At 43.0% G+C, this 21,112-nt stretch overlaps 1 protein-coding gene across 2 annotated transcripts in view; it reads left to right on the top strand.

Moving 5' to 3' along the window:
• The window catches only part of RPRD1B (regulation of nuclear pre-mRNA domain containing 1B), a 39,982-nt gene that overhangs the window by 14,247 nt on the left and 4,623 nt on the right, over window positions 1-21,112 (top strand). The window contains exon 7 of one of the 2 annotated variants that reach the window (XM_075022237.1): window positions 12,062-14,604. The exons of the other annotated variant lie outside the window; for it this stretch is intronic. Coding sequence (XP_074878338.1) covers window positions 12,062-12,211 — 150 coding nt within the window. The 3' untranslated portion in view covers window positions 12,212-14,604. Of the gene's footprint in view, window positions 1-12,061; window positions 14,605-21,112 lie in introns of those variants that run through there. 2 annotated transcript variants of the gene reach the window in all.

The following is a 21,112-nucleotide window of genomic DNA, read 5'->3' as shown; positions in this document are numbered from 1 at the left end:
CTGCACGTCCTAGAGCGAGTGCAGAGGCTGCAGCAGCCAGCCATTTATCTGAAAATGTTCTTTCTCGGTGGAAGTTCTTTCAGCACTGCATCTTGGGACTAGTGTGGAAGTTTAATTAATGATTGTGGTTGTATGTCACTCTGCCATCTGTTAAACTGCCCCTTGGCGGCACATTAAGGGCTTCCTCTACACTGTCGGCTGCTGGTTATTATGAACAGCTGTTGCTGGGTGGGACATGAGCTGCTGTAGAGGACAAAATCTTCTGGAAGGAGACTGTGCTGTAGCAATTTCAGGCTCTGTTTACTATCATGACAAACCTAATCCTCTGACAGCTAGGCAACACTGTGCTGAGGTAAATTTCATTTTGAGTGTTTCTTTGTCATGTGTGTTTATATTAGAGTTTCACAATGTCTTGTGACTGTGAACATGTTGCTTTTCAAAGGCAACATTTTTTCCAAATCAGCCAAACAAGTGCTGATTCTGAGTTCAGAATTAGAGTGGATAGTTAATAATTCTGTTAGCTTGTTTAGCTTGAATTTCTTCAAGCATAGCGTCTGTCTTATGACTGCATCATTAAAAGGCACTTTCAGACAGGGATATGAAAGATGCCATAAAACTACATTCTGTTTGGCACCTGATTTCTTTGCTGAATACTAGTGGAAGTCTTGGGTCAGGTTTTTTTTCCTTGCTGAAAGGACACCAGTCTAGTAGAAACACATATATATATGTGTGTGTGTGTGTATAAACATATTGCTGTTTACTTTTTTAAAAAAAGCAAGAAATAGGCAGCAAAATGCTGCACAGCAATTTTTTAAAAAGCCCAGAACAATCCATAAATTTAAGTCAGTTTGAGACTGTGAAATTAAGAAATTCATAATGACAACATTAAATTAAAATTTCTAATGCACTAGCTGAAATATTGTGACAATTGTGTTGGGTTTTGTTTTGGAAAATATAATAGAATCATAGAATGGTTTGGGTTGGAGGGGACCTTAAAGACCACCTAGGTACAAGCCCCCTGCTGTGGGCAGGGACACCTTCCACTAGACCAGGTTGCTCAAAGCCCCATCCAACCTGGCCTTGAACACTTCCAGGGATGGAGCATCCACAACCTCTCTGTCCAGCCTGTTCCAGTGTCTCACCACCCTCACAGTGAGGAACTTCTTCCTAATATCTAATCTAAATCTACGCACTTCCAGTTTAAAGCTATTACCCCTTGTCCTGTCACTACATACCCTTGCAAAAAGTCCTTTCCAGCTTTCTTGTAGGCCCCCTTTAGGTACTGGAAGGTTGCTCTAAGGTCTGCCTGGAGCCTTCTCTTCTCCAGGCTGAACGACCCCAACCCTCTCAGCCTGTCTTCATGGGAGAGGTGCTCCAGCCCTCTGATCATCTTCATGGCCCTCCTCTGGACCTGCTCCAACATCCTTTTGGTAAAGAAAGTTACTTGGAAATTGTAACTCTGGCAGAGGCAGAAATGTAATCCTGAAAATTAAGTGGTTCACTGGCTGAGCTACTCTGTTAATAGAAATAATCTTGCTGATGGCAACAGGACCACTCTTGCCCACTCTTAAGTGTAAACGCACTCTTTAATATGTTGGAAACTAAAGAATGATCTTATTTAATATCTGTTTAGGTTAGCGTCATTGTCATTCTGCCAAAACAAGGTGGCCTTAGTACTGTAGAAGTCTAAAATGAGTTGCAGGAAGTGTCACTCTTTAATACTTAACACGAAGACACAATTCATACTCATGTCAAATCTCAAATCTTAGCTGAGGGATATTGCCTGATTAAAGCATTCCATTGTTCTTGAGTTGTAGAGGGTTAATAAATAGTGGAAGATGTTGGTTACAGATATGGCAGGCCGTATCTGCTCATCAGTTTTGTTTGAGTCTTTGATGTTCTTGCACTAATGTTATTGATAAGCCTGGATTTTCCTTTGTAGTGCTAATAAGCATTTTAATAGAAGGATCTGAAATTCATGTAGCAGTTAAGAATGTATGAAATACCAAAACATTTTCTCAAGCAAAGACTGAAATAAGAAAATAACTTAAAACAATCTAATTTTACGTATCTTCTTGTTGCTTGTATGCTTTGCTCTCTCAAGGTATCTTTTCCAGAATCTTTGGTACTATTGACTAAGTTTTTTATCTTGTGAAGTAAGTTTCCTGACTCTCAGATGAGATGGCATTTTTAGATAGAAGATGGATTATTTACTTTGCTACCCTAATCTAGTCAAGGCTGCTAGTTGGGGAAAGGATTTTCTGATAGTAATATGACTCAGGGCTTTATTTTAAGATACGGAAATGTCTTATTTGGAAATCACTGTGGGTATTTATTTTATTTACTTACGAAGCAAAGTCTTTCACTATGATGGCAATGAAAGTAGCTAATCTACATCTTTTGAAAAGCAGCTTTTGTAGTCTATAAAGAGCTGCAGTTGTTTACTAATCCTATTAATGCTATCCCTCGTGAAACACAGCAAATTCTCAAAACATACATAAACTCAGTGTATTTATGTCTAGTGGGCTAATGCTCAAAATACTTTGCAATGTCAAAACCCTGCAACACAGAGCTTTGTTATCAGTTGCAGAAAAGTTGTTTAATTAAGGGACAATATGCTGAGAAAGGTGGCTTTGGACAATGAATTACACTTCAGCATTGATATAGAGTGGCGTGAGTAACGATTGAAACAACATAGTGCTAAGAAGCACTGGTAATTTGAAGGGAGAAAGCTGGCACAGAGACTGAGGATCATAACATATGGACAAACTCTGCTTTTAGGGTAGTGACTGAAAAAATTGAAAGTGTAATAATTAGGATTACTTTATCTGGGGCTGGAGAGGGGGAGATTGTGGTAATATGATTGTGGTCTAAAAGTGCTTAGAAGGAGAAGGTAGAATTCCTTTAATTCTGGCAATCAGCTGCAGAACAAAATCAGCTGGACCAAAGCTGATGCTGAACAGCCTATAGCAAGGCATATATTTTTAAAGGTAAATATTCCTTAGGTTAACTTAGTGAAAGGTACGGTGGATTCTGTCGTTCAACATCTGAACACTGAATTTCTTTTTAAACAGTGCTTCATCTCAGTCAGAAGTTGTGGGCTTGTACTACACCTGCTGTATGATCTTCCATGGCCTGGGCTGGATCAGAGGTTGGCCTAGACTTCCATATAATAGGTGTCAGGAAATAAAATCTATTTTCAGGCTGGCATAGAAACAAGAACTGCTGTTTCTATAAGAGTGGGATAAGGTGTCTTCATATCTCACATGAGTACTTAACTTTAACTTCCATTTAAAGTTCTTGTGTTATTTTTGGCTATTGCTGCTCCTGTTACAATTACTGAGTACAATCAGCTGGGGAGGGCTTTTGTCCTTCAGCACCTGTGTCTGCAGAACTTCAAGGGGAAGGATTGTCTTTTGAAGTCAATGTACTCTTCCTGAATGCATGGCAGACAAGTAGAAAAAATCCAGAGAATCAGTTTGTATAAAACTGAAATGTAAGGGGGAGGTACCCAGGAGAACATTTCCATGTTGGTGTACCAGGTGACTCAAGTGAAGTCAACTAAATAGGCAGGACTAGAAGAATCAAGTGAAAGTAGTGCTAGAAAACGGCAACTTGTGTGGAGGCTTTATGGGTATCGAAAGTAACTACTGACAATAGAAAATTCGGAGTAAGTGGGGGGGGGTATTTTAATCTAATGGGGAGAAGATTTAGGGGGGGGAATATAGAGGAGAATGTGCATTCAGAGTTTTTACTTTGGTTTGCAGTCACTGATGCTGAGTTCTTCCCCATGCCCTCCAAATATCTCTGTACCTGCATTTGTAAAAGGTGACATGAGGAACATGCTGTACTATATATATATATGTATATATACACTGTATATACTATAGTGTGTATGTGGGGGTATGTGTGTATACATATGAATATATCTGTGTGTTTGTATGTGTGCATATATATATATCTATAAATATAAAGAACATATACTGTACTTAAGATCTGGTTTAGGGGAATTTTTCTGATTGTTGACTGCACCTGAAAAATTGTGACTTAGAATCCTGCTGAGAGCTGTGAGAGCTTTCAGATGTTCGTGGGTTTTAATATTCGTGGCTTCAAGGCACCTTTAATAAGGTGTTAAAGCTGTGCCCATATGAATTTGCAAACCCTCTTTGATAATGCATCTCTGAAGGATGAAGTACAACCTCACTTGAGGTTGTCTGGACTGCCTGGCACTACACATTTTCTTGAAATAAGATTTAGTTCAGCAGGTTAATATGCAATTTATTGCTGTGTTGCTTCCACTGCTTAGGTTTTTGTTGCATGTCACTGGCATGCCTTTGTGGCTGCTGCTTTCCTGTCAGACAAGAAGTCTTGGGTTGTGGCATATCCATTTCAGTGGTTTAGCTAGGGAACAAGAGATGAAGATTTAGTTTTTCTGTCAGGAAACAACAATGTCGGTGTTTTACATGCATGCAAGTAGTGGAAGATAGCTGGGGGAACTAGGCAGTGGAGGGAGGTCTCCTGCTCTACACCCTGGGCAGGCCAAGAAGATCCTGAACAGGAGCACCCAAGCACAGAGTGTCACGCTCAGGTCTATAAAACTGAACTGCTAATTAACATGGCAAAAAGTGACTAACTGTACATCAGTATTTCCAGCTGTGAGCCAGTCGTGCCTTTGGGTGTGGGACGAGAACGAAGGCTGTTCCATAGTGATACAATAAACTAACATTGTGGTGAACCTGGTTGTGTTCTGTGGTGTATGGCTCGAGGCAGCAGCTGTGTTTCTTTGCACAATGCAAAGGTATAATTTCTTCACTTTGTAGGTACTTGCAGACATTCATAATTATAGTAGTACTGCAAATGAAATCATGCTAAAAAAATAAAAGCAAATAAAAATCATCCAATATTAATATATAATGTTTTTATGCATTTTACTGAAGTGAACCAGTATATAACTACTCTTTTGCTTAGCAATCAAAAGGATTAAGGTGCTTGGAGAGGTGAATACGTAGCTGTTTGCTTCTGCCCTAAATGTTGATTTTTGCTGTGAACATAATTTGTGCCCCCCCCATGTTTATTGTAGGAAGGATATGTTGCAAATGAAGCCAGGTTTTGTTGCCATTGTACAGTGACAGCCAGGGCCAATTCTGAGAGAGCTTTTAAATGTTGCAAAGGCCAGTAGATGAGGAAGAGGCGTCTCCAGCAGCTGGAGGAATGCTCTGCAGAGGCCTCTGCTGACTCTTCCATTGGACAACTTGAAGTTGTCCTAAGCAAAGAGGAGAGCAAGGAGACAAGTTATGGTTTCAGAGCATGTAATTGTGCCAAGAGCAGAAATACCATTTCTGGTGTGATGAATGATGCTGCAAAAGAAAGAAGCCTTGTCAAATTTAAGAGTAAGACTGTGAACAAATTTAAGGCATGAAAATGAACTGTAGCTCTGTAAGGAAACACATCATTCAAGCTCTGACTCCTGGACTGCATCTTTCAGATGTGTTGTATAAAAACCTCAGGTTGTTTAGTGCTTCTGCAAAATAAGGAAAACTGGCTTTACCACTAGCATTTGTTTTCGCTTTGCTTTTGAGGTGGGTTCTGCTGCACTGAACTTATGAAATGGAAGATGTTTCCTTCTCCGTTATCTGACTTCTTGGAGGGGCAAATTGAGTGTGTGACTGTTAAGAACCCCTCAAGGCATTTGCTATGCTGACTGCAGTGCTGCTTTTGAGTTTTGCCAGGTACTGGAGAATGTTCTGTCCCCTTGGCCCTAAAACACACACTTCTGGAGTCGGGAGGTCAGGACACAGACAATGCGTTGTGCAGCTGTAGGTACTTCTACACTCTTCTCTGCAGGTTTGTGGCTGCTTTGCCAGGAGGCCATTTCAATGCAGCGCTGGGCTTGCACGGGTTAGCCCTGCAGAGGAGGAGAGGCAGGGCAGCCTTGCTGCCAGGCTTGTGCAGCTGCTAGACTGCACCAGAGCAGGTGCAGGTCATTTTCAAGGTGGCATGGGTGTCCTAGTCCAGCAAGTGTCCAGACAAACTATTTCAGAAGACTTTGGGTTCTGGATCAGGCCTTAAATGTGTCTGATCTCTCACTTGTGTTCAGTTGAATTTGCATGAAAATAAGCAAGTTTATGGATAATTCATGTTTTGTTTCTGGCCCTTTTCTCTCTTGATTTTTGTGTGAATGTTTGTCAGCTGCCTTCTTTCGACCAAGACTACTTTTATTTCTAGAACTGTAGAGTTTCTTTACAAGGCAAATTCATGTCTGTTTTGCAGACAGACTCTTTCAAATTTGCTTTCTGTGAGGTTTGGGTGGTTATAACTAATGTGGAGAAAGCAGTTTGCCCCCCCACCAATTAGTAATTCTGCTTGGCTCTCTGACCAATGCCTTCCATTGTCATGTGGAGAAGATTGATTTATGCTTATACAGTATAAAATACAGGATAGAATACGGTTTTAAAACTGGGTTTATTCAAACGGGACACTTGAGAGAATGTGGAAGGAGGTGGGTTTGAAGGCAGGAGAAAAGTGCTGATACACTTGGTACACTTTACATTGGAGAAGGGGAATTTTTTAACTGCTTTTGAAAAGGCCGGGAGGAATAGCTTGGCAGGAGGTGGAATGAACATATATGTAGCATGCAAACTGGGCATCTTCTGCACGGAGTTGTTCTTGAGCATGAAACTGAAATCAAACGGTAGGCTTTTTGAAAAGTTATCTAACAAATTATCCATGCTAAAAAAACCCCCAAAATGTTGGGTTGTCCTCTAGGTGTATATCTACTGGAAATACTGATTAGTAATAATCCATGCTTTCTTAGATAATAAAGAACAACCTTGGGGGATGATCCCAAAACCAACAAACAAAAAACCCCTTATTGTTCTAATTTTGGCGTGCTGTGTCTAAATGTTCTGTCAGGATGTAAGATGAAGGCTGTTTGCATACTCCCTGAGCAGGAACTTGACTCTCCTTGCTTTAGAAAGCTTTTAATTTGTGCTCATATTCTCCCAATGCACTTCAGATTGATCATTTCTTATAAATACATGGTCATTGTGACATTCTAATATGTTTTAATGAGTATGTTTTAAAAGTACTTTACATAGGTTGTGGCAAGTGGCAAAAGCTAAGGAATACCTAATCAACCTGCTATGTTAGTGTTGTATATTTAATGTTTTTAAATAGAAGTTTTACATGACCATATAAACGTGTTACTGTCAAACACCTCACTTCACTACATACTCTTTTCAAATTTCTGTTGAGTCTCTGGTGCATTTTTTTCCCTGACTTCTGTGGTCTTTTGCTTTCATACATCTGGCTCAAGCTACGGCATATCAGAACTGAGACTGACTGGCTGCTCTTCCTATTTACTTTCTAAATTCTCATTAAGGATTAACTAGATGTTTTTCAGTAGATGCAATTGCTGTGATGACTTAACAGCATGTTACAGCTTGACCCAGCACAGGAATGGAAGTGTCCAGTGCAAATTCTAAGCTAAAATAAAATTAAGTCCGTGCTGGGTAACTCAACAAGGTGAACCAAGCCATGCAGCAGTCCTCAGAATTGTTTTCCTGTCATGTCAATTACAGTCAGTTTTATAATGTTCAAGCAAAGCTTCTTTTGAATGAAACACTTCCATCAGATTCGTTCAGTGGTGTTAAATTCTGATTTTGCATTTGTTGCAAGGACTAAGTATCTAATTCACTTGGCCACTGTGGATGTAGAATGCCTCATACTAAAAGGGAATGTTGATTAGCAAAAGCATTTGTGTGGCACAGCGCCAGTTTTTTCTGTGTCATCCTGAAACTCCTGCTTACAGCAAAGATCTCATTATTTTGTCTAAAAAAAGCAAATAGCATCCAAATACTATTAATCTTAATGAAAGCTTACAATGCAGTGAGGCAATTAGCTAGACGCATGGAGTACAAACTAAGATCTCAGAAAGCAGAGATTTCTTTTAAGTGTACTTCATATTTTTTCAGTTTTATAGAATGGAGGGACCTTATGCAAAAATCTGCAAGATGCAGTTTCAGAGCATGTCATGGGCTACATGAAAAACATGGTTTCCCATAAAATCTGTTTCCAGAGTCCTACTTTGCAGGATATGGCCACAACTTAGTTTGTGAAAAAAGAAAAGCCCTTGAGCATGGAAGGGGGTTACATGCCTCTGCTTATGCATATTCCTGAGTGGAGCTGAGGTGTATTCCTGAATAGTACAAGTGGCAAAATACAAAGAAAGGTGTCTTGCACTTCATACGAAGGATTACGTCTCCCTGGTAGGCATTTGTTCCATGTTGCAGTAGGACTTCAGAATTCTCCGCTTCTGGGAGCGGCTGCCCAGAAGTGATGGGCTGCCTCCAGGCTCTGTCTTTGATACCCTGTCTTTAGATCATTGCCTTGTTCTCTGTGTGGTGTGCCTGCCAGGTGCTTCAGGGCAGTCAGCACTCCCTGACCCAGCTTTGGCATCCAGTCTCTCAAGTCCTTTACAGCTCTGCCACAAATCAGCACAATATTTTGCTACCAGAGCAGATGGAAAATGTTAAGCATGCAGAAGACAGTTCTCTAACGTAGTCTGTATTGTGTATCAAATCTGTCCAACAAGTATTCATCTCTTCTAGGAAATCTTGGTTCCTGGATTATTCCTTTAGAACATCGTTTCCATTCCTGAATTTAGTGATGTTTTTCTGAGCCAGAGTTTTTAATGGTTTTGGGGCTGTTGCTGCCTTTTCTGTATTGGGTATAGTCTGTCTCTCTCATAGGATTTAGGCCTCACTGCTTTAACAAAAACTTTTGAGTGGACTAGTTAATGCCTGCATTAACCTACTAGTAAGGTAGGAATTACTTAGAATTGAATTGATGTGGTTCTCAAGGTGACTTGATTTTTTTTTTTGGTCATCATATATGTACAGAAGTCTGTTCAAATTGAGAAGGTATTTCTGATAGCTTAGTATTCCATGTAGCTCTCAGTGTAAAGTATCCGTAAAAATGAGGTTATATTAAGAGCAATCATTTCCTTGCCATTTGAAGCTGTTAATTGTAAATCTGGGAACAGGTTGCTGCTGTTACTGTGTAGAAGAATTGCTCCTAAGTCTGTATGTTTGCCATAGCATAAAAACCAGAACAGAAGTATGGTTTGCATTCTTCATTTGTTGGTATGTTTTCTCAGAGCTGGGCTATCAAACAAGGCATTGGAAAGATTGCCACTCCCCTAAATAGTTCTATCAGTAAAGAAATATTGTTTGGTTCTAATACAATTGTAATAGTCACACAAATCGTCTTCAGCTAAAAAAACATAGTGTCCTAGACCTAACTGTCCACTAGAAGTAGCATATCCTGGTCCTCTTGTCAGTTTTGCCCCAAAGTGGCAGGACATCAGTCTTCCCGTGGAGGTCGACATTGTGTTGTACCTGTTTTTACAGAATTCTCGTGCATGGATCTTGGCAATTCAAGCAGTGTTTGAGGTATTTTCTTGGCTTATGCTGGGAATTTGCACCTTCTACCCATTTATCAGACTTGCAGGACTTGCCAGCTGCCTTGCGCTTCTTGATTTCTTTCCTATCTTTAGTAAGAATTACTACAGCAAAAAACCCCCACCTGCCGATACTCACTCTTGACAGTTTGGCATTCTTGAGAAAGCACTGCCCTTTCTTTCCTGGTTTGATATCCATCACTCCCTGACAATGTCCTGAATTACGATTTTGTTTTTTTAAGACAGTCTTCTGGGAGTGACAAAAAGCAGTATCTGAATCCAGCCTCTTCCACCTTATATCTGTAAGCATTTGCAATACAATAATATAATAAATATTTTTGCTGTCTATATCCCATGTGTGCAGGAGCTGGTGTTCTGCTGTCTCCCTGCCTCACACTATTCGTGATGTGCCACCCTTGAGCACAGCACTCTGTTTACCATCTCTCTCTTTCCCCAGTGTTGGCTTCCATGTTGTCTTGGAGAACTATGCCAAGTGTTGGAATGCAGTACTTCCATGGCTCTCCTCGCTATCTGCTTTTATTCTGTATTCATGCTTAAAAATCTGGGGTGTTTTCCTGTTTTTGTTCTCTGTCTTCATAATGTGACTTTCTTGACTTGTTTCCCTATTTAAGTATTTCCCAAAATGGTATGACTAGGGATGTGGGGTGCATTCTTATTTTGATTCTGATTCTTTGTCTTCCATTAAAACCAAACAGAGCCTCGCAATCCTGAATTAATGGATGCACTTTCTCCTGAGGTTTTTGTTGTTGTTGTTGTTCTCCTCTAGGCTTGAGAACAGTATGCTTTAGTTTATGAAGCTGGTAGAGCTTTGTTTGAACTTGATTATTTCAGTATATATCCTATGTACATTAGCAGAAGTGTTTGGTTATGATGGTATGTTAACTTACTGAGCCTCATAAAAGGATTTAAGTTTGAAATAGGCTGTTAAAGGACACTCTTATTTGGTGCTGGCAGGAAATTTATGGAATGTATTTATATTGCCATTCCAGGCGTAGGGGTATTCCGAGTTGTTGCAATTGACTGCTGCTCTTGCTATTCTAATTCAAAGTAATGGAACACAGAGAGTGTAAACTCATTGCTTGTAACCCCATAGAAATTGCTGTGCTTTGATATTTGGAGAAAGTGAAGAGAATTTCCATCACTGAGAAGGTTAGAAAGACTGGATTAAAGTTGTAACTCTTCAGAAAGATGTTTTGATTAAATGTGTGCCTAGTTTTATTTGATCTTCAAAGATAAACTTCTGTTCTTTGGTAAACTGTTCTCTTTGCCAAGTAATTAAGAAATGAAAAGTAAGTTAATATTACAACTGACTGTATGGAACCCTATTCTGTGTATGATTTTTCTTAAGCTCATTGTTTTCTGCATTCTGGAGATGCCACAAAAAATATGCCACATGTAGTTAGGTAACGACAGGTGCATTCCAAAAGATCTGATGTGATACTGGTTTTTTTATTATTTAAATAGCTGTCTTCTGTGACTTACATAAATGTTTAGAATCACAAAACTTTGAAAACTAAATAAACATCAATCTTTATTTGAGCTTCTCTATTAGGTAACTTGGATATATGTTGGTCTGCTCTTAAACAGCCTCTAAACATAATTTAACAAGGTGTGGTTCGTCCTTTCATTTCCAGGGTCCAAACTCTTCCTCTCGCTTCTCATTATGAAATACTAGTCACTGTTATCTGGTGTCTCTTAAATTGTGGAGATTTCTGAAGATGGATAGATATTTCCCACTGGACTTTTAATGCTCAATCTAGACCTCATTTGTGGAAAAACTACTTGCAAGTTTCCCCTTCAGGGATTTTTAACTCACTATTTTTCTTCCTTTGTAATAAAACTCTTGAAAATTTTAGTTTCTGTATTTTGCTCAGTTTCACTCGAGTGTGGATGTATCTTTCTCGGGTTTACATTTTAGTGATCATACACATACTTCTGTGTTGTTTGCTAATGTGCTGGTCTTGTGGTACAGCTGCTGTTGTTGCTAAGATGAGTTGTCTAACAACTCCTAGAGGAGACCCTGTTCCACAACCAAAACTTGGTTTTGATTTAATGACTCGGAGGGGAAAAATTGGATTATCTAAATATTTGAAATTGATCAAGCTTGAAAAAAAAAAAAAGAGCATTTTAGCAGCATAGTAGTAGCTCTGGTGTGCCTCAGCCTGCTGCCTTTGTCAGTAGAGGTGTGCCTGAGGAATGCTCTGTCAGTGTTCCTCCTCTGGCACCGGGTGGAAGTCAGGAGCCTGTGGAAGAATACAAGAATAGAGCAACTATGTAATGACACGTCTCTCAAATACTCTACCAGGCCGCAGTGGGTATGGGTTTGGGGGCATTTTACATAGCTTCTGTTAAAGTGACACAGGGCAGGATTAGTGGTTTAGGGATGCCAAAGCCTGTGGACAGGCTGTGAATTTGGGTGCAGATGACAGGGTCTGCAGTCATGCCAGCAGTTGCTCAGAGAACCAGTGCCTTGCCACCTTCTTCTCTCAGAATCCTCACCTGGAAAATACTCCTGGCTTAACTAAAAGCACTGTTAGTTAACCTGTGCTTAATCTTCGTTCTCTTGTCTCTTTCCCTCAGGAATATAAACAGAAGCTTGCTCGGGTAACCCAGGTCCGCAAGGAGCTGAAATCCCACATCCAGAGCCTTCCAGATCTGTCACTGCTGCCCAATGTCACGGGAGGTCTGGCACCTCTGCCGTCTGCTGGTGACCTGTTTTCAACAGACTAGAACAAATGGTGTCCCCCAGTTTCCATTATTACCAGCAGAAGTAAGAAGACTCTGGTGTTGACTGGAAATCCAGTCTTCCAAGATCAACAGTAGGAAGGAACTTGCAGACCCTGCTTTCAACCTCTTGGCTGCTCATGCTCACCCTCTCTCTGTGTACATGGGCTCACGTTGAGGGGAGGAAGAAGAGCGAGTCTTTGTGAGCTCTAAAGGGAGTGGGGATAGTCCATATAGGCAAACTTTTCTCATATTTTTCCATACTCTTTAGTTGCTGTTTGCTCTTAGCACTTGTTACCCCCAACAAAAGTCATGAGAATCATGTACATACATACCTGGAAAGTTTTCAAAGAAAGGTTGACCATATAACATTTTTCCCCTGCAAAAGCATTGTATTATTTCTGAATAAGTCTTGTCTGGTTTAGTTGGGTTTCTGAACCTCATCTCTGAGAGCAGTAGAGTGGCTGGTGGGCTTGGGGGAGGGGGGTGGTGGTGTACGCAGGTACCGTACCATGTCAGTGTAAGAAGGCATCTACTGAGCAGTGGTACAGAGAAATATTTTTCTTAAACCTACAGTTCCTCATACTGTTGTGGGACTGACATGAACATAGTTCCTATTTGGCATGTACATAAATTGAAACTCACCACAGGCAATAAAAATAAGCAGCTTTTCTTTGTGAATTAGACATAGCTTCATAATTTACACACTGCTGAGCGATGCAGAACTGGATATTACCTAAATGAGAGTGGAAGTAAATTTTGTTCTAGCTACCTTAGATTTATACCACATTTTTCCTCTTCATTATACAAAATTAGATGGTCACAGAAGCTTTGGTGTAACGAACTGAGAGGTTGGAGTAGTGTATTGCAACTGTTGATATCCCTGTGACAGGCACTGTCTGATCTACTCTCAGGATGGTTACATTAAAAATACTATTCTATAAATTCTCTCCATAGCTTTAGTGAAGATATTTCATGCACAGAAGTTAAATGTGGTATAAATATTTATTTATATAGAAAATAGACCCATATATATGCACATATCCTGTATGCACATGTATCATGTCCATGCATGTAGATATTAGAAGGATGTACTTAATTTTGTGTCACAGATTATTGTGAGTTGATTTTTATAATCGGGAAAAGTAAAAAAAAAAAAAAAGGAGGAAAGAAGGCAAATTTAAAATACTCTTAATTCCATTATTTTGCTAGCTAATGTTTTAGGTGCCATGGATGTAGTTACATTTCAGTTTGTGTGTTAGGTCTAACAAGCTGGACTGATCACTGAAAACCATTCCAATTTGGATAACAATTCTGTTTAAATTTAGCACCTCTCACTATAAAACATTTTAAGTTTCTGGAAACACTTGATCTGATAATACAGGTTTTGTAACACAGAGGCTGAAATTAGTTGAAGTGATGTGCTGTGTTTGTGCCTCCCTATAGTCTTAAGCTGCTGTTGTCAAAGACATGAGAGGAAACCTACCTACAGAAATGCAAAGCTTGTTCTGCGTCCTCATTAATTTATTTTACAGGGTATTCAGTAGCCTATTCAGCATTCAGTTAAATAATACAGCATTTTTTGGTCATTAAGTTGTTAAAAAGCTCACGTCCTTTTCTTACTGAGGCTTCATTTTGTCCTTTTTTTAAAACTCCTTGCACCCTTACTGCCCAGCCAAGAAATCTGTTTTTTCTCTTAGTTTACAGGAACTTTTCTAGTGGCAGAACTGTTCTTTCCATGAATTGGTTTGATTGTACAGCCTTTTATGGTCCAAACATTATTTAGATAAAGCACTGTATGTTCTCTCTGCTTTTGCCAAAAATGAAAAACAAAAAAACCCCCACCAAACCTCAAAAACTCAAACCAAAAGACTCATTTCTATCCTGTCTCAGCTCATGGAGTTACCCTGAAGCTGTTTTAAGTAATAATGATTTTGAACATTGACTGAATGTGTATCCATTATAGGACAAAAAAAGCTGTCTAAAAAAAACCTGATGTAGACAAATGTCTTGACATCTCACGCTGTTTTGGGCAGATCTTCTGTGAGAGAGTTGTATGTTGGTTGTTTTTTTGTTTTGTTTTGTTTTAATTGAAATGTTTTGATTTTTTTTTTTCCAAATATATGTGTGTGTTTTATTTTGCTTAATTTAAATGAAGTCTTGTGGTTTTTAATTTTATTTGTTTTACTTTTTGGGCAAAGGGCATCTGGTGAACTGGGTGACGTTCTCTTAAGGTTAAACAGATTTCCCCAAGGTGTGTCTTTTTTTAACAAAAGCTTAAATCTGTATATGAATTGATTTAGGAATTAATTTAGACATATAGGCTGCCATTTGTGACAGCAGTATATTCTGAAATGTCTCATAGATATCTATTTTTGAATAAAGAGGGTGTCGTTGAATAGTAGTGGTTTTACTGTTTTTTCCACAATGCAGGTGTTGCTCTGGCACACCATAGGTTTTGTTTTGGGGTTTTTGCCCTCTGAAGTCAGAGGCAGTGACTGCTGAATGGTCCTTATGTTAGAGTCTGTAGATGTAGACTATCATTTGAGTGTGTCAAGTTACAGGCATGCTTCCTGACAGCTTATAAGCCAAATCAATATGCCAGTTTCTCAGATGATTACTGCAACGAACAAAAATAAAATACGTTCCCCTGCACTAATGTCTGATTTGAGGGGCACAAGGTACAGAAGGCTACCTTCTTAATTCATAAATTAATTTAAGTTATATGGAGGACATGTAAATAATTACTCTTAAAAAAGCACAAAGAAACAAACAAAAGCCAAACCTGGAAGCCAGGAAACTGGCTTTCCGGTACAAGCATCAAGAGCTGCTGTTTCAGCAGGGTCTGTGACACTGCGTAATCAAAACCTTTCTGCTTTAGAGGCAGGGGGTCTTCATGTCTTACTGGGTGTTAATTCTCTTAATTCTCTTAGAGGTTTGGGGCGGGGAGGTTTAGGGGGTTCTTCACTCCAATTAACTACTCTGCAATGGTCTCTTTGGGCAAACTTAGTGATTGTTTCATATGCCTTGGAGACTATCTGTAAAGCTGCTTACATTTTTATACCAATTGATAAATCTTCCATGAAAGAGACTATATTTAGTACTACTTTCATAAAGGGCTTGCAGAAGTTTGATATACAGTTTTCTGTGAGCAGGAGGGAGTCTGATGTAATTCCTTCCAGTGAAAAGCCACCTTTGTATCGTGTTTGTAGGAACTAGAGTGAGGTTTTCAAAGGCATAAAATGTGACTAGGTACTGGATGTCCTTTCTTGCCTTTGAGAATCTGGGTTTTTTTTTGTCGATTATGTTTTTTTGGTGTTTTGGTTTTTTTTAAGAACTGAAACAAATGCCTCCAAAAATATGACTGTTATGCAGCTTCCTATGCAGTTAACTACTTCAGTGCACTGGTGTGTGTTCCCTTCACTCTTTGCTGTGAAGGGTATTGCTGTATAACGAACTAATGTTGGCTTATGTGTCGTAGAAGGTAAGAACTCGATCCTAGTTAACTAGCACGCAAGTCTGTAAGGTCACAGGTTATAATGGCGATGACAAAGCAAGGCTGGCATAGCCTCAGTGCAGTGGAGGCTTTCTGTCAAGGTGGTGAGCAGTTGTGCTGCCAGGCGCCCAATGTCTCGCCCCAGAGCGAGATTGCTGTGGGCTTAGTCCAGTTATTGCCTCAGCCAAGTGTTGATACGTTCCCTCGTCAGTTCTAAACTTTATGTACGTTTAAGATTAGATAGAAAAAGTATAAAATGCACCTCATGCCATCTGAAAAAAAAACCCCAACCTTGTAAAACATGTGAATGAAATGTCACCGTAGACTCTGTGACGGTCTGGTAGTGGAGTGAGACCGGGACATTCGTTTGCCAGTGATTTCGCTGGCTTTTAAGGAAGTGCCACAGGCACCCGCTGTCTTTTTCCTGTTTGAACTTTGCTATGGTTTGTAAGGTTGGGGGTCACCAAGTTTCCTAGGGCTAGTTGTATTTTTGAGATTTTTGGATAAACAAGCAAGGAAAATGAGCCAGAACTGGGAAGCTTGGGAAGCCTTGGAGGTTCAGTATTGCTGCGGTACAAAGATAAAGGTTTTTGCATTAGCACTAAAAGTATTTGGTTTGTACCACCTTAGAAAGTAAATTCTTGTCTCCATAGGCAAGTAGTATGCAAGTGAAGTTTGAATCAGTGGTTTATAAAGCAGAAGGATAAAAATGTTCCTGTTAAAATATGGCAAGTAAAGAGTCTCAGACTGACAGCTTTGTGGTACAGGAAATACCGGGGGTGGTTTCACAGCGCAGGAGGCTGTTTGATGGACGATGGGGAGGGTTGGGGGTGGAGGAAGCTGGCGCGGTTGAGCAGCACCTGATTTGGAAAGGAAGAATCAAAGTTTGAGGTTTTGCGTATCTGCAGGCTTAGATTTTGCAGCTTTATGCTTGCTGTGAGAGGGTCTAGGATGTGCCGGGGAGGGCCTCCGTGCTGGTCAACACGCTGAGCCTGCGGGGAGGCTTGGTGAGGTGTCCAGCTCAGGGCTTCTCTAGCAAGTCCAAGAAGCAAATAAGCTTCTTTCAGGGATTATATTGTGAAAAGAAAGGTCTTGTGGAAAGAGGATTGAAAAGAAATGGGTGTGAATTACAACGTAAATGCATTTGTGTCTTCTAGAGAGCTGCTGCAGCCTTTCCTTTCTCCTTCCTTCCCCTTTTTTTCCACTTGCAGGAATAGTGTGAAAAGTCTGCTGGAAGGCAACAGTAGGTGGAAAATGGTTTCTTTATTTGTATTTTCAGTAGAGGCTTCCCACAGCACCATTTAGCAAGAAGTTTAATAAAGGCTAATACCCTACCAAGCCTCCGCATATGCTAGAGCAGATGAAACTTCATGGTTATGCTGGTCCAGAATGCAGGAGGCTTTTAATGCAGGAGCCTCTGAGGCCCTGACGGAGGGGATCAGTGCTCCCGACTGTAAAATGCCCAGCGCAGGTAGACAGCACACCGATGTGAAGGGTGGGAGACAAGGCGTGGAGGTGGGCTTCACCCACGGAGAGAGTGGCAGCACTGGGAATATGCCCCGTATCCCGTGCTTGGCATCCCCTTGTTCTTGTTACTGAACTGCCCGGCTTCTGCTGCGCGAATCAATGAAGCAGCCGTTCCAGTGAGATGGTGGGACATCTGCCACTCTAATTGCCACAGCAGATGACAATCATCTACTCCGCTGCAGTCGTCAAATACGGTTTTTGAGGTATTTTGTGTGCTGTCCAGGCGATGGAGGCTGAAGTGTGTATTAATATAGAACACCCAGTTGTGTTCTCCCTGCATCTGCCTCCTGTATTTTCTGGCACAGAGTTAACTATGAAACATTTTTCTTCACCTAAAACTGTAAGTGTCTTCACAGGTTTTCTGATGCTCTGGGGTGAGAGAAGCTTAGTATTTGTCTTGGGAGATTGAGTAGCTTCAGATAGGTCTTTTGTTTTGATCAGCCGCACTGCCAGCAGCAGTGGGAAAAACACAGAATCTCCTCTCAGCTTCCCTTTGGCTGTGTTGCTGTGGCTGTTCTGGGGTTTGCAGAGGAACCTGGTGGTGAAGCGCTGCAGGTACCCCTGCCCCGACGTGGCAGCAAGCCGCTGGGGCCGCTTCTCTTGCATCCCTCAGCAGGTAGGAAGCCAGCCAGGGAGGCTCCGTGGGATCAGCCAGCGTGGGTTCCAGCAGTGCAGCCCTGGGAGGGAGATGTTTAAGGTAAACAAGGACTTTGGGACAGAAGTACCCACCGAGCACACAGTAGCCTGAGGTGCAGGCGTTTTGCAGCCCCATCGAGCCTGGACCCTTGAAAGTGGTTGCAAAACATGCGTCTCAGGGTTTTCCTCCCCTCAGGGATTTGATGTGGTACTGCAGTCCGGCTGGCTCACTGTGGTCAAGTGTCGTGCTGCTGCTGTAATGAGTCAGTGTGAGAAGTAATAATAAATCATAAGCAGATTTAGGGTCTTGTTTTTTCTTTCTGGGAAGAGAGAAGTGGCTGACGGAAAGCACACCCATCTGCTGCAAGCGCCTGGGTGGCTCTCGCCAGTCTCCTTACTGGTTTGTCTGTGTAAGTCCAGCCCAGGGGACCTGCCCTGTGGAGCAGAGAAGAGCCGGGACCGAAACCACAGGGCTGGGCTGGTGGGCTGTTCCCTCCTGGGAGCTGCGTGAAGGGTTCAGGCAGGCACAGAAAGACTGTTTGAGTTGTAACTCTACTTGATGGCCACGCTGAAAGAAGTGTCTCTGTGGTGTCTCCTGTACCCCCCGTGGCCTTGGAAAAGGGGGATGGCTTCCCACAGGAGCTCTTGCTGTCTGGGTTTTATTACGTGTTTTTCTCTCACTGCTTGCTGGTGCCTCGGGTGTCCCGTCAGTTCAGTGATTGTTAAAACACATCCGAGTTTGCGGAGAAGGAAGGAGAGCTTTGGAGAGGCAGTGGGATTTGAAAATCTCACAGAATCGCACTTGTGCGCACTCTGATTTATGGTAGTTTGTTCTAGTCTCGATCCATCAATGAAGGTAAGTTAAAGGTCCTCAAGTCTAAAATGAGTTTACAGTCACTTCCTGGCAAGTCAGCATCTCTGGCAAGCTGAGATGTATTAATAACCTCTCCTCTACATGTAAACTGTCTCACGTTGCTTTGGCACCTGGGCTAATGCTGTATTACAAATTCTCCCATGCAATGGATGCTGTAAATATTTAATTTATAATGTATTACTTGCATGGCAACAGTGCCAAAGAGTCTCATGGATGTAGCACAGTACAGCGTTTGGGGAGCCAGGGATGCGTGCAGGGAAGCTGTTCCCAAGCTATGGCAGCTGATGGTCCCTGTTCTGCCCAGGAAAGGCCCCGCAGTGGCTGCAGGACCGGTCACGCTGTTCTTGCAGTCCTTAAAGGGTGACTAAGAAGATATGTGGGGCAAACGCTCGTGGGCTTGACGGAGGTGCCTTAAGTAATTCCTTAGGCTCTGCAAACAGTCTGGAAGGGGTGGTGGTTGCTGGATAATGGGGGAGAAACCAGCCCTAAACAGAGCCAAACCCCAGAGCCAAACTGTAAATGCAGCATTTGGAGTCTCTTATGAGCTTGTTTCTTGTCAAAGCAGCCTTGCTCTGCCAGGCCTCAGATGGATGGGAGTGACCTTCAGAAATAGCTGTGCTAATGGTTATTTTATCAGGACCCAGCTTCGAACCAGAGGAGCTGCCGGTTATTTTTAAACCAGGCATTGAGCAGCTTGAAGCCTGGCTCAGCAGAGCTGCGTGTAACAAATGCTCTTTAAAGTAAGGCTGTGCATCATCGCTGGCTCTGAGGAATGTTCCTGACAAGGGAAGGCAGCGCCGGGTTCACGCTGTTAACTCCTTCGGGCACCGCAGCTCCTTGGTGGCTGGCTGTGCTCCTGGGACTTGTGTCTCGGGGGTTGATGCTGCCAGAGCTGGGGGCCGGCGTGGTCCCCACCGCTCGCCCTCCCGGCTGCAGGAGGAGGAGAGAGTCCCCATCCCCGTCTCTCCTGGAGCTCCTGTCCTGTTCGCACATGGCAGGGTGGGCACTCTCAGCTTCCATCTCTCGGAGAGCTGCTTATGGCAGCTCCTCAGCCCTCCCGTGGGCCGGACCCTTCCTCCCCTCTGGCGTCCCCACTGCAGCCCCACAGCGGTCCCAGCTGCGTTCTCTGGTTGCATTTGAGAAAAGCAGGACGGAGCGATGTGGTGGTTAAACCTCCACAAGGTAAGGGGAGAAGGATCGCGTGGCCATCCTGGAGGGTTGTCTTGAAAGATTTTGGCAGCCAAATAACCCGCTGCCACGCACGAAGCCGGAGCCCGACAGTGCCCTCCTCAGCCCCTTGGCTGGAGCAGAAGCCGAGGCTGCTGCCTGACCCCAGGGCCAGGATGGAGCACGGGCAGCTCCTGCCCGTCCTCCCGTGGGGCGAGCAGAGCCAGGGCACTGGGATGTCTGGCCGTGGACCCCCTGCCAGGCTCGGGAGAGGCGAGCAGCTGTGCCTAGAACTGCACATGGAGATTTTGTCTTGTCTCCAACAGAAAGGGAAGCTGGAGGACAGGTTGTCCTGGGTAGGAAGTGCTCCCAGCTCCCCATCCACCCCGGATCGCAGCCAGGACCGGAGACCCCGACAGCCGCCGGCAGTGTCGGGGTGGCTGGGACCAGCCGGGTGTGAGCTCGCCGAGCGGGGTCCCCTTGTGCTACAGGCTGTCCCCCCATTCGGGCCGGTGGTGCCTGGGCCGGGTGCATCCCCTCTGCCTGGGGCTGCTGTGGATTTGGGAACCCTTGGCTGCAGCAGACCACCAGTTCTGTAATGGCTTTTCTGGTGTTTGTTTAACAAGGGCAGGGAGGCTCCCACGATGTTCACGGGGAGAAAGCAGGAGGGTCGTGTTCTGGTGTGAGAAGTGCTTGTCTTCAGCAGTGCCTTCACCTGTTCCAGGCTTGAGACAAACCCCTGCCCTCCTCCTGCATCCCTGCGCTCAGCCACCCCTTTTCCCTTGCTCCCAGGTTGGGTTTCTTGTGCTCCGGCTGCTGGCCTGCACTTCCTCCAGCTGCGCTGGCAGCTGCCCGTGGGCAGCCCTGACAAGAGCCTGCGTGTGCAAAATCTGTTCGTTTCGTTTCCTGTACGGATTTTCTCTCCTGGTCTTTGTGCACAGTCGCAGCAGCACCGTGCCATTCCTGCTATGGGAGAAACACTGCGGGAATGCATGGCATCCACGTTAGCCTCTGCAGCTGCACTGCATTAGAGGCTGAGCGCAGGTTTACCCCGTGCCGTGGCTGCTGCCGAGTCGTGCTGTGGGACTGGGAGAGCCGTGGGGGTCACCGCTCTTTGTGGGTACAACCCCTGAGCTGCAGAGCACCCCGAGAATGCCGGGCTGTGCTGGCTCTGTGGCTCAGGGTGGAGGGAGGTGGCTGAAGTGGA

The sequence above is a fragment of the Buteo buteo genome, chromosome 2 (assembly GCF_964188355.1).
Source record: "Buteo buteo chromosome 2, bButBut1.hap1.1, whole genome shotgun sequence".
Classification (NCBI taxonomy): domain Eukaryota; kingdom Metazoa; phylum Chordata; class Aves; order Accipitriformes; family Accipitridae; genus Buteo; species Buteo buteo.
This window is presented reverse-complemented; position numbering and strand designations above follow the sequence as displayed.